General features: G+C 30.5%; 1 protein-coding gene across 1 annotated transcript in view; it reads left to right on the top strand.

Annotated features, from left to right (window-relative positions):
* LOC145323043 (calcium-activated chloride channel regulator 2-like) overlaps positions 1–12,424 on the top strand; it is a 116,495-nt gene that overhangs the window by 26,469 nt on the left and 77,602 nt on the right. Inside the window, exon 2 of the mRNA XM_080165432.1 lies at positions 11,766–11,941. Coding sequence (XP_080021558.1) covers positions 11,866–11,941 — 76 coding nt within the window. The 5' untranslated portion in view covers positions 11,766–11,865. The remainder of the gene's footprint in view (positions 1–11,765; positions 11,942–12,424) is intronic.

Below are 12,424 nucleotides of genomic sequence, written 5' to 3'. Positions count from 1 at the left end.
ACTTCGTTTTCTTTCCATGATCCATTTTTTGTTCTGTATCATTATAATATTTGTAAGTTACATTTAGATTTCACGGGAACCAGTTTGGACAAGAATGGTGTACCAGAAGTTGAATTATTCAAACTATTCAAGATTTGTCTTCAAAGTTTCTATTCAATTGTTAACCCTTACAGCTCGGGCCCCAATTCCCACCTTAATAGATCGGGGGGGGGGCTCCAAGAGCCCCCCCCTCTATCTCGGCTCCTGTTACAGATAAAGACGTAAAATTTTTTTCTGGTGGTTCATGTGTATTTTTAGAGAAAATTACTTTTTCTAGTCATAGCAGCCAGGCCGCTCCTTAGCCGCTTTTTAGCGGCCAGCCGCTAAATTTTAAAACAGCTGTAGAGCGGCCAATTTTGCAGCTAGGATGACCAAATTTTAGGACGAACTTTTATTTTTCATAACAAAAAAATTACTTTTTCTGATCATCGCCAAAAAACGGCAAATAACGGAAACCGCCATTTTCGGCGGTTACGGCGGTAAAACGGCGGTTGGCGGCGCCGATTAATATTTTTATCTGTTTGATGTTGCTCAAGGATTTACCAAAAAAATTTATAGGACTCTAGCTGTAATAGAAGCCACGATATTCATGATATATGTCTGTAGTAAAAGCCGGACAAAAATCGGTCATAAAGTCGGTCAGGGAGCCGTCAAACGGTCATAACACATTTTTTCTCAGAAGGTCATTGATATCTAAGTATTCACCAAAAAAATTTTAGGTTTCTCCTTATACACAAAAGTCATAATGTAGAAATTAAGATTTTTTTAGAATTTTTTTTCTAATTTTGGTGCTACCCAACCGACTTTGACCGGACACCACGACCGACACAGATCAGATATCTTAATAAAATCAACTCTTGCCGACGTATAATTACTAAACTTAAAAAGTCATGAAGTCACAGCACTCCATCTTACCTACAAAAAAAATGAGATTGAAAAAACTAGAGGGGGGGGCTCTTGGAGCCCCCCCCCCCCGATCTGTAAGGGTTAACTTAACTAAAACATTAGTATGTAACAATACCCTTTTCAGGATATAAATTAGTTCAAGTTGTTATTTTTTTATCTGCTTATCTGCTGTATTTGTCCCCATTATGAAACAGCAAAATACCCCCCCCCCCCCCTAAAAGTTTATTTTACCCGTGATGTAACTTTAATTCTAGTCTTGCCCTTTGACATTGTGTAAATTATTAGGTACCAGTAACCAAAGTATTAAGATGTTTCATTATTTTTAATCAACGGGAGTATTTTTTTGATAATCATTCATGGGGATGTAGATGAAATTATTGTCTGATGTCTTATCCCTTAAATTCCCTGATATTATTAAGGACATATCAACCAAGGATCTAAAGGGAAAAGACAATGGCAAATAAACTTAAGATCATTCCCAAAATACCCCTATGAACTCTCACACTGTAAAATTATCCTATTATTTTTTTTATTTTTTTCAGAGATAATGAGATCTTGATCAGTACCTAGTATGAAACCAATTTTACTAAATAATATATTTTCTACATAGTAGAAAAATGTACGGAAATGTACGGAAAAATGTACGGATTTTTTTTTTAGCATGCACGGAAATGTACGGATTTTTTTTAAAAACCTTGTGGCCACCCTGAAATTTTACCCCCTTAAACTCGAAAGGGTCCATGATTTTATAAATCTTTAAGTAGATAAAAATGAACTATTAATTACTATTATAAAAAATAAACTGCCTATATTTGACATGAGGGCGATTTTGTTTTATCTGCCTTACTGTTAGACATCTGTGTAAAATCTAAAAGCACTAAATTAACTTTGCTGGTAAATTATCATAAAAATCAGCAATGATAAGTGATTACTAATTAATACAGGTTTAATATCCCCCCAATTACAATTTATTGAGTGCTTCAAGTACATTTTAAAGCAATAAAATGGATGCGCAACCAATAATTTACATTTGTTGTTTTAAGGGATTTTTAAGGTATAATGACTGGTCATTGAAAAAAAAAATAACTACTGTAAAAAAAAACTTGTTGCTCATTTTGAAAACAATAAAGTTGTTGGTTTGTGATTGGATAGGTGACTATTTAAGAACACTTGATTGTTAGCATAAATCACATGAATTTTAAAAACAAAAAGTTGAAACATCGCATTAAGTAAAAATGTATTTACTAAAAGCCATAAGCTGTTAAGCCCTGATATTAGCTAGACTGGTCTTGAATGTAGTACGACTGTTAATTACCCAACCCTCAATGTTTATTGGTTGCTATCAACCTAATTAGGAATATGTACAACCAATTATTTTTTTGCCAAGCGCAAGAATAAATCAATTTTCAACGCCTCTCTATATCCACCCCCCCCCCCCCCCCCCTCCTCTATACAACTATCCTTGATTAATCGGGTTAGATTTAGTTAGCGAGTTCAGTTATGCCTTTTGATTAAGCATAATTTGTTAGTGTATTGTGTATGAGAGGTCTTATAAATGAATAGATCAAGATTGGGAGTATAGACAGTTCAAGTGCAACTATGTATAACTAACACACTGCTTCAGAATTAAAAATAAGAACACAACTTCTTATGTGAAAAAAGACAGATTTCCAAGAAGGCTTTTGAAAACAATATGCTTGACATTTATGCTTTTCAATGTTTTCCTTTATTCATAACTTTATAGTTGCAGAGTATATTAGAGGAGATTTTTAGTATATTTCAGTTATTTTTTATTCATCTTATGAAAAACACAAGGTTCCAATTTGTGGCGTGCACTGAGATTCACCAGGGGCTGGGGGGTGTGAAACCGTACACAAGGAAGTGAAAAAAGGGAGGTGTTGTCACCCCTGTACACCTATCGCACACCACTGGTTCCAATTCATTAGCAAGCTTCCAATTCATTTATATGAAATAAAATAGTCCTTTTAGTATTTACTTGTTTTTACCATTTTTAACTAAAGCGACCTGTGACAGGCAACATTTTGGCTCCACACATACACATACACAGAGTCAGAAACCCGGGTCTTGTCAGCCTATACCTCCTTTATTTATGAGCTTTAACTTTTTGTCCACATTTATCTTGTCACTATTAGTAGGGCTGTGATATTTAGGACAATAAATTCAGACCATTTAAGAAGAGTCAAAATCCTCTATTTTTCTAAAAGGGTAGAGGGACATTAATAAATATTAAGCTTTTAGCTCTAGTTTTTTTTATATCAAAAAGATTTTAAAAATATTTATTACTCTTGGTAAAAAAATCGATAACTAATTTAAGCTCTGCTAGTATCATGAAGCCAGCATACCTAAAATATTACAATCTTAATTTGATCAATTTTGTTAAAAAAAAACCTTGCTACTTTATATTATTGGATTATCATTCTTTTTTATTGGTCTACATTATTTGGTCCAATGTTAAAAAGGGGGTAGGGGGAGGTAAGAAATGACCCTACACAAATTAGAAAAAGGTAATGGTGAATAATCGACACAGTTATATATATATTTCTACATATGTAACAGGGAAACAGGGATAAGTCAATTGGCTATAGATACTTTTTCCCTTAACATAAAACAGTATTTTATCCTTGTCTTACAAGAGTAGAGTTTTTTTCACCTTTTCATTGGTAAAATACTGGCTTGAATTAGGTGGTCAAATTACTCACTTTTCCATTTACCTGTCCCTGCAACCATAGTAAATATATAATATATTTAAAGTTAAGTATTTGAAATTGCTTTGTTAAGAAATGACCGGGCAGGCACTTAGTATAGTGTAGCTCATGAACCAAGTACTCTAAGTCTAGCCCTGATTATTTGCTTGGTTAAACTTCTTGTGTCATAGCTTAATATATTCTTTTTCTCTGAAATTAATTGTGACAATTTTTATTATGAATTGAAAGCAAAATATTCATTTAAATAGGGTTAATTTGCTAATGAAATACACGACCCGCATATCTAGAACGAGGTTTATTTACCACACTGTAGGTAAGAAGGTGGTCACTATTATCAAGATTACCATCATTTTAGTCACTTTCCAATTTTAACATTTTCCCTGGTGGCTAGTGATAATTTTTTTCTACAATTTTCATTACCATTGTGCAATTCGCGACTCTAGCACTTTTGTACATTGTAGTAGGGAAGAAGGTGAGGGGGGCATTGGGTTGTTTATTACACTAGTCCCTAAAGCCTTAAAATACATTTTTTCATATTCGTTGGCTTAACAATCTTGGGGACTTTTTTTGAATTTTGATTGGTTGGAGAAATTAGTTGATTGTCCAAACGTTTCAACCAGTAATTTTAATCTACAGATGGGGTAATTTTGTGTATCACTTGGGATTTACATCAATTTATCGGCCATTGTCTTATCCCTTTAGATCCCTGATATTGTTCTTTTAGTTCTGATTATTATATAATAGGGTTTGGTCTGGAATTTGGTTTATTTTAAATAGTGCCAACTTGTAATCTTGTTTGGCACTACTTTTGTTTGAGTTTCACAATTGGACCTATTTTTTGTATGTAAAGTAATATAGCTACTTTAGAATTTGAGTATGTCCAGTCAAACCTTCTTGACAGATTTTATTAAGTTTTTAAAACGTGAATTGGCTTAAGTGATATAAGGTATTTGACATAAGTGTCATATATAGTGATTTATTGACTAAAATTGCTAAAATTAGCTTTCATTTTTTTTTATCTTTTATTAACCAAAAAAATATTTACTGTATAGCTTTTACCGCTCTAAAAGTTTTAAGTTATCTATTGCCACAATTCTCCTAGATTTTAAACAAATTATGATAATATCTTTTAATATATTGATAAATAAATACTCTAATATGATTTCTTACTGTTTACACTTTCAAGGTGAATTATCAACATGAATAAAGGTATCATACTTCAAGAATAATAATAATTTTTTGAAATCATGAATAACAAGAGGATTTGCCATGGTAGATTATTTTTATGTATCAATGCTTCTCTATAATTTGTAATGTTTAACCATCTACTTGTCTGATCGTTTGTTAAGCATGGAGGATATGTGAAGTGAGGCTACTAATTAAAACAGGCTAAAAATATCGATTAGTGTTTTCATACTGTATATTTAACTTTTTTTTACAATTTTAAGATTTAGAAAAGGATTAAATTATTTTCTTTGGTCTTTCAATTTCTGGAAAAACAAACATTTACTACTATCACAAGTCATTATCAGAAAAAAGCACTTGGAAACTAGAACGATTGAGGCCAGGAGTAACAAATCTCAAAAGAAAATAGTAAACATATAAATAAAAACTTAAGAATTACATATTTGAAATTGAATAAAGATATATTTTTGCTTGAGTACTTTCATTTTTCTTTATCTAATAAATCCAATCTAATAATAGTCATATCCAATAATCACAAGTATATTAAAGCCTTCTATGACTTGTATAGCAGCTGTGCTACCATATAAAAAGTGATAAAACTGCTTGCTACACAATCAAAATCATTGTACCGCCCTTAATTGGTGCATTATCTCAAATTTAATATTTTCATTTCTGCCCTATGGCCGTTTTTCAATACAAAGGCTTTATATATATGAACACTAAAAGTGGAAGTATTATCATAAATAATCAAAATTCAACTAATTTGCATCTATTTATAGAGGGGGTAAATATTTAAAATCAGAAAGAAAACTTATAAAAATCATTAATATTCCTCGTATTGTATATCTAATTAGACTAATCTTATTGTCCTATTTCTTATATCAAGGTTTACTCATATGAAAATTCAAATATTAAACACTGAGTTTATATTCATAATTATTAGTTTATGTTAAATAAATTAAAATTAAATATATAAAGCTATATAAAGAATGAAATTTAAGATGAATTTGTGTGTGCTTATTCTAAGAGTCAGTCAACGGCATAAAACGAGGAAGTGTTCTTAGAAATGATCTGTACGTATGTGTGATATAAAAATGTGTACCCATGCATAGAAATGCAAATATCCTATGTAATTATTGAATAATATTTACAAAAATTAATCCAAATCTTCCCACTCCAAATTCTGACTTCATCTAAATGGTGTTCATACACTGACTAAACCAGAAATTTTAATATTTAGATCATTCATATCTGATCAATCCAGTAAAACGTATTTGGATCCATTTATGCGTAGTACTTAAAGTTTTAAAAGATCATTACTTAAGTCTGTAAAAATAATATAAAAAAAGCTTACTCGACAAAAATCTTGCGAACTTTTATCTTATATTTTGGTAGATTTTATTTTATTCCAAATTAATAACAGCTGATATGTATAAACATACTTTCATTCGAGATTGATTACTACCGGCATCAGAAATATTATTTTATGGCTGGTAGATTCAGAGCCAATATTCATAATTAACAAGGACACCCACTTTCAAATTCATACCAAAAAGATGTTTTGTTTTTTTTGTTGTTAGATACAGAAAAAATTGTTTTTAAAGGTATTAAAAATCGAAAAAAAAGCGTAATATACTTAAAAGTATTTTATACATTGTTTTTAAGGACTATTTTCAATATGCTAAAGGTTTTATTAGGTATCATTGAATATTTAAATATTCTAAATGAAAAAAAGAATATGTTTAATTAGCGTTAAACTTGGTGTATTAATTCTGAATGTATGATAAGATAAATGTTAATATCATGAATGTAAATGTAAACTTATCACCGAAATGTCCTTAAGATTGCCGAGGGGTTAAAATGTTTCCAGCTGATTAGTGAAGAATTTGTATCAGCTAATAAATTCTTTCAGGGATGTGGGATAGGTGTAGAGAAGTCAAACTAACCTACCCCCAATATTTTTTTCAGAAAATGCGATATAGTAAGATTCTGCGAAAACCCGTTGAATAAAATGGAGGGGGATAGTTTTACCTAACCATGTGGGGCTTCACAGTACCTAATATAACCTAACCTAACATAAAGTTTATTTTCAATTTATCAGAAAATTCATTGAACCCTATCCCTTTAATCCCTGTTTTTAAATTTAATACTTCCCTTGGATCTCATTTCTTATTGCCCAGTACTCATTATCTTTCCCTATCAAAACCTCAACCCCTATTTGAATTTTAAGTCAGAAGATTTTACATTTAAGCAGAAAATTAAATTTGAAAGTAGTAAGGTTTTTGTCTCTAGCTGAAGATCCTATAAATTGTCTATTGTTAAAATTTTTTTTTTGACTGAATTAAGTTTTTGATCTCGTCAATACTAGATTTGATTCTCTATATTGAAATTTATTTGCTAAGAATTTAACAAGGCTATTTTGCTTAATTGTGTGTTAATAAGTTAGTTGAAAAGATGGATATAAATCCTTTTATGAGAGCTATTTAATGAACACCTACCCAAGAATGGGCATGTACATTTAAATGAGTTCTAAATCATTTTTAATTGATTTCGAATATTATATTTTAATATGTATACATATGTTGTTGTAGATTGTTATATTTATTAAATCCTGGCTATATCTAAAAGATGTATATTTAGTTTTGGCGTTGAGCTACTCTTTATTATTAATCAAGAAAAAGTATATTATTATAAACTTATTTATGTAATCAAATGGCTATCGGATTTTTGGCAGTTACAGATTATAAACTAGTTTACAGGGTTTCGCAAGGTTGATGTACTTCTTAAGTGAGCGAATTAAAAGGAAGTTAATCATCCCAATTTCGATATCGCGAGAATTCTACATGCTTATGTTTTAAACATAAACTACATTTGAAAATATTTGTGTCTACAACGTTTTTTTACATTTTTTTATCATATAGGATATTTTGGCAAAGATGAACAGCAAAGATCTCCTTCTAGGATTTTTCAGATATTATTTTCTTTGTTTTTGTGCATGCCACTCTTTGACAAATTGCTTCAAGTTGTCAATGAATTCAGGAATACAGGAAAATATGTTTGACTAATTCATTGCATAACTATTTATTTTAAAGATAAACTGGTCGCGGGGTAAAGTCTACTACTGTCTTTATTGATTTTAGTTTTCAAAAGAAAAGGGAAAAAATGGGGTTGGTCTAGAGGATATTTTTCTTGGTAGGGTTGTGGGTAAAACCTTCCCTGGACCTTTGACAAGCTTTACTGTAAAGTAGAACCATATCAGTTCATCGGTTAGTAAGATCCTTCGGTATAGCCAGACAGATGCACAGAGCGACATTCTTTTACTTGATACAAGGATTGATTTTTCTTCCACTTACCTCTCCTTAAATCTCTGGTATGAACTAGTTAATCCACTAACTCTGAGATAAGAATGATCAATTTCATTAACAATTTCAGAATTGGAAAAGGGTCAAGTTGGGATTTAGGCTCATATTCATTATATTTACAAAATACATAATTAGGTGTAACTTAATCAACAAGGTAACAATTTTGTTAAAATATGGTTAGATTAATATGACAATATAGGGCCTTTGTAAACTTTGTCTATCGGGTCTTTTCTATAATATAAATTAAGGTATGGTTTTAAGCTATTTTTATGTCCTTCCATATTCCTTTAAATATAGTGCCATTAGATGCTAGTTGCGCAGCCGTCAGTTCATTCTATTATACTTTGAATAGGAACATTTAATTTATTTTATGATATTGAAAGAATTTCTAGAATTCGATCTATTACGTTGTCCTTCGATCTGGAATGAGGACTTGTTTTCAATAATTTTAATCAATTTAAATTGTGTTATGTTTGTATTTAGAACTTCTAGAATTTTTTTCCAGAATTAGTGTTTGTCAGAAACATGGTAAGGGTAAGATTAATTACCAAGAAGTAAAATAACACAAACATTCCATAATTAAAAACTCTTAGAATTAGAGTAAAACAAAAGATGGGGGATCCGACTTTCAATTGGATCTTTGAATAAAAGCTAATAGTGTCGTAAATATTAACACAGCCAAGTCGTTACAAAAGAGCAGAAAGCATTTTGCTAGCAGACGAAAAAAGACCCCAAGGCATGGGCCAGGTAGTTTTCTTAGTTATGGATCTATACTTTATTACAATTATTCTCTCAGTATATGTTTCTGTCCTCGCCTTTGATTAATTAGCAGGATATGTAGACTTGCTTAATTGATCAAAACTTTTTGTTCACATTGTACATTTTTAAACGAGAGTAAAAAACTAATCGGTTTACTTTTGGACTAGCGTTATTTTTGGATAAGATTATTTTAACAACGTTTTAGTTTATAAAAATCTTTTGGTCTTTTGTCTTGTGTGTTTTACAAATCCGTCAAAAGACGGCTTTAAACTTATATCAGCCATTGCGGCTGCGGTTTCTACATGACTTACTGGAGACTGCCTGCCTATCCTTAAAGACAGTGACTTACTATTGGTATTGAAAACAGCCATCCATACAGAGCTACAAAACATTTTCTTGTATATTTTAATAATTGTTTTATTGGATTCTTTATATTATGAGAAAATTAAGCATAAATTTCATCTAATTTACTTATCATAAAAAAAGGAGGGTAACCTTTGTCATCTCGTTATATTTTCTATTCAAGACGTTTTATTGTCATATTTTGGTGAAATTTAGTGTGTCAGAAGAATGAAAACTGACAGGATGTTAAAAACCCCAAACATTTTAAGAGATAACCTATCTTAAAAACGCCAAACTTCGAAATTCACTTTGACATTTTTAAACGCGGTTAAGATTAAAATTTATTGCCTCCTCTATTCAGGCTGGAATTGGATTCATATTTGAACGTTTATTCTGCTAATTGTAGGAGGAATGTTTTCTGCCATTTTCCATCTTTGAATAATCAAGCCCTATATGATTCCTCTATTTAATAAGCGTAGCTTCATAAAATTAGGCTTTTTGTACGTTTTCTTTGAGAAAATTCAAGTAAGATACAGCGAAGATATTCTACATATGGTGCGTGTACGTCATTTCAGCATTATATTCGCTTAAAACATCCTTTTATTTCCTGCAGTAAGAAAAGTTAAAGGAGGGTTAATTTTGGTATCAATGAAAGCGGATGGAAATTCGAAATTGTTTTCTATGTAATGGACATTCAAGATTTAACTGGGACACGCCTTTACATATGTAGATATATCATAGGATAATGTAATCAGTAAATAATGCAATGTTTTGTTATGCAATTATATTATAACAAGAACTAGCGGTACGCCCCTAGAGGCTTCTAGGTCACTTTAGGTTATGTAGAATTTGTTATTTTAGTTTCATAAAGACAAATTTTTTTGAGTTGGATTTTTTTATAGAGGGATAAGGGTGCTCTCCCCCGAAATAGCTATAAACCTTCCCGGGACCTATGAGAAACTACACTGTAAAGGAGAACTTTATCGTTTTAGATCCTTAGTTACATAATAAAAACTTACTATGTGTTATAGGATATCATTGAACGAAGCTACTTCATAATTCAGACTTCTTAGTTCGTGCAAAAAACTAAGAAAATAATGGTTACTGTGGAAAACAGTATCTACGCAATCTCTTGATTTTCTCTTCGCACATACACAAACACACATACACACACTCACATACGATAACTTTATTCTTTTTAAGGCATTCAACATTACATTTGCTGAAAATATGATAAGATGTATTTTTTCTTTAAAATCTAATTTTCCTTTTTCCCTGATAGCAAGCACAATGTTATATCTAAATAGAATTTTGCGTTGATTTGTTCATTCTTACATATATACAAACATGGCCGGATTTTCACAGATTTTAATTTGTTTAAACCACGGATTTTTCTTACTTTTTAGAAAGAAAAAATAGGATTTTAGCAACAATTAATATTTAAAAATACACGAATCCAACAAATTCATATTTTGGAATATTTGTGTCTTTTCCTTGGAATATATGCATTCGAGTATGAATTTAAATTGAAAGAAATGTTAATAACAATGGGAGAAAAAAAAACAGGATGGCCATTAAAAGTTTTTTATATAATTTGGGTGTAAGGCCCCTTTTAAAACTGTCTTTTATAAAAAAAAAAAAATTTTACTTCGAAAAAATTCTTATTATAAACTCTTAAAATATAATATCAACAAGGATGAAAACCCTTCATAAGAAGCGTAGCTTATAAATGTTCCTTTAATTAACATTTACTTAAATAACAAGAACTGGCAAAGATATTTTCATAATCATTATAATTTTAACTTTAAGTTTACTGTTTTAATTGGTGTCAATTATTTAGCTAAGAAATCATTTATATGCGTATGTATTGTACATACATGAGAATATTACAATCTCGTGTATGTAATATAAATATTTCGTGTAGAATCTAATGAGTAAAGTTATTATTATTTTACTACAAATCAATATGACTAGCAAATTCAGTTGAGGGGTTGAATATTTCTCTCCTCCATTAAGTAATGATATAATTTTATATTAAGCCTAAAATTAGTGTTTTTCTTCATTTCTTACAGATATTCTTAGAGTGAAATCAGATTTTTACATTTATGAAGGGAGGAGACAATTATCTGAAGTTATTTTTTAAGAGAGGCGATCTACTCTCTACCTCAAAATTGATTTAAGGGGTCAAATGGAAGTTTAAGTAAGAGAGGGGGTGGGGGATTATACTACATGATTACTGTCTCACGTGCTAATTGTAAAAATAGAAATGCCCCTTTTTCTCACCCACATAAACTTTCCAATTTAAGTTTACTAGGTGGATGACTGATCTTAAAAAATTCTGCCCAATCCTATTTTTGTGTGCCTTAATATTACTTAGATCAAAATTCAGAACTAGTATGATTAAGCTTCTTATTTATAAAAGATTAATTTATTTTTCATTTTTCAGGTAAATATGATGCCGAGGTCCTCGATTGAATGAAAGAAAAGCTTCCAGCTGATTTTACCAGCTGCCAGCTGCTTAATCACAGCTGCTACTGAACTCAACAATGCTTCCCAAGGCTTTCCTCCTTCTGCTGCTCTGTCTGGCAATTGGAGTTCAAAACACAGCTTCCATAACAATAGGTAAAGATAATTTAGTTTAACAAGGTTTAAAAATGAAGAAGAAAAATATTTTTTTTATTAGAAAATGGAGGGTTTACATGTTATGAAAGGTATGAATAAAAACTCGTGAAAAAATCACCCAAAATTTTTATGAAATTAACAATTGTGTTACAATTGTAAATGTACTATAATCATTAATTTGAAGCTTTTTATTCAGTATATGTAAAGAAATAGGTTTAGTTTTCTCCATGTTTTTTCCCTTTAAAACAACTTTTGCTTTTTTTATATTTTACTGAAATGAGAAAACACCCATTGCATGATTGTAAAAGGGCAGATGAATTTCATAAAATCATCGAATTTAAGCTCATCTTTACCATTATTAAGCTTGTGGCGGATTTTCTCAACATAGAATTTACATAGAGTTTTCTTATTCGTTGGCTTAAAGACTTTAAGTGAATTTTAATTGGTTGGTTCACTAAATTGAGTGTCCAAACGTTTCAACCA

The sequence above is a fragment of the Acartia tonsa genome, chromosome 1 (assembly GCF_053477335.1).
Source record: "Acartia tonsa isolate MP-2025a chromosome 1, ASM5347733v1, whole genome shotgun sequence".
NCBI lineage: Eukaryota > Metazoa > Arthropoda > Copepoda > Calanoida > Acartiidae > Acartia > Acartia tonsa.
Note: the sequence above shows the minus strand (reverse complement) of the source record. Positions and strands in the feature narration are given on the sequence as shown.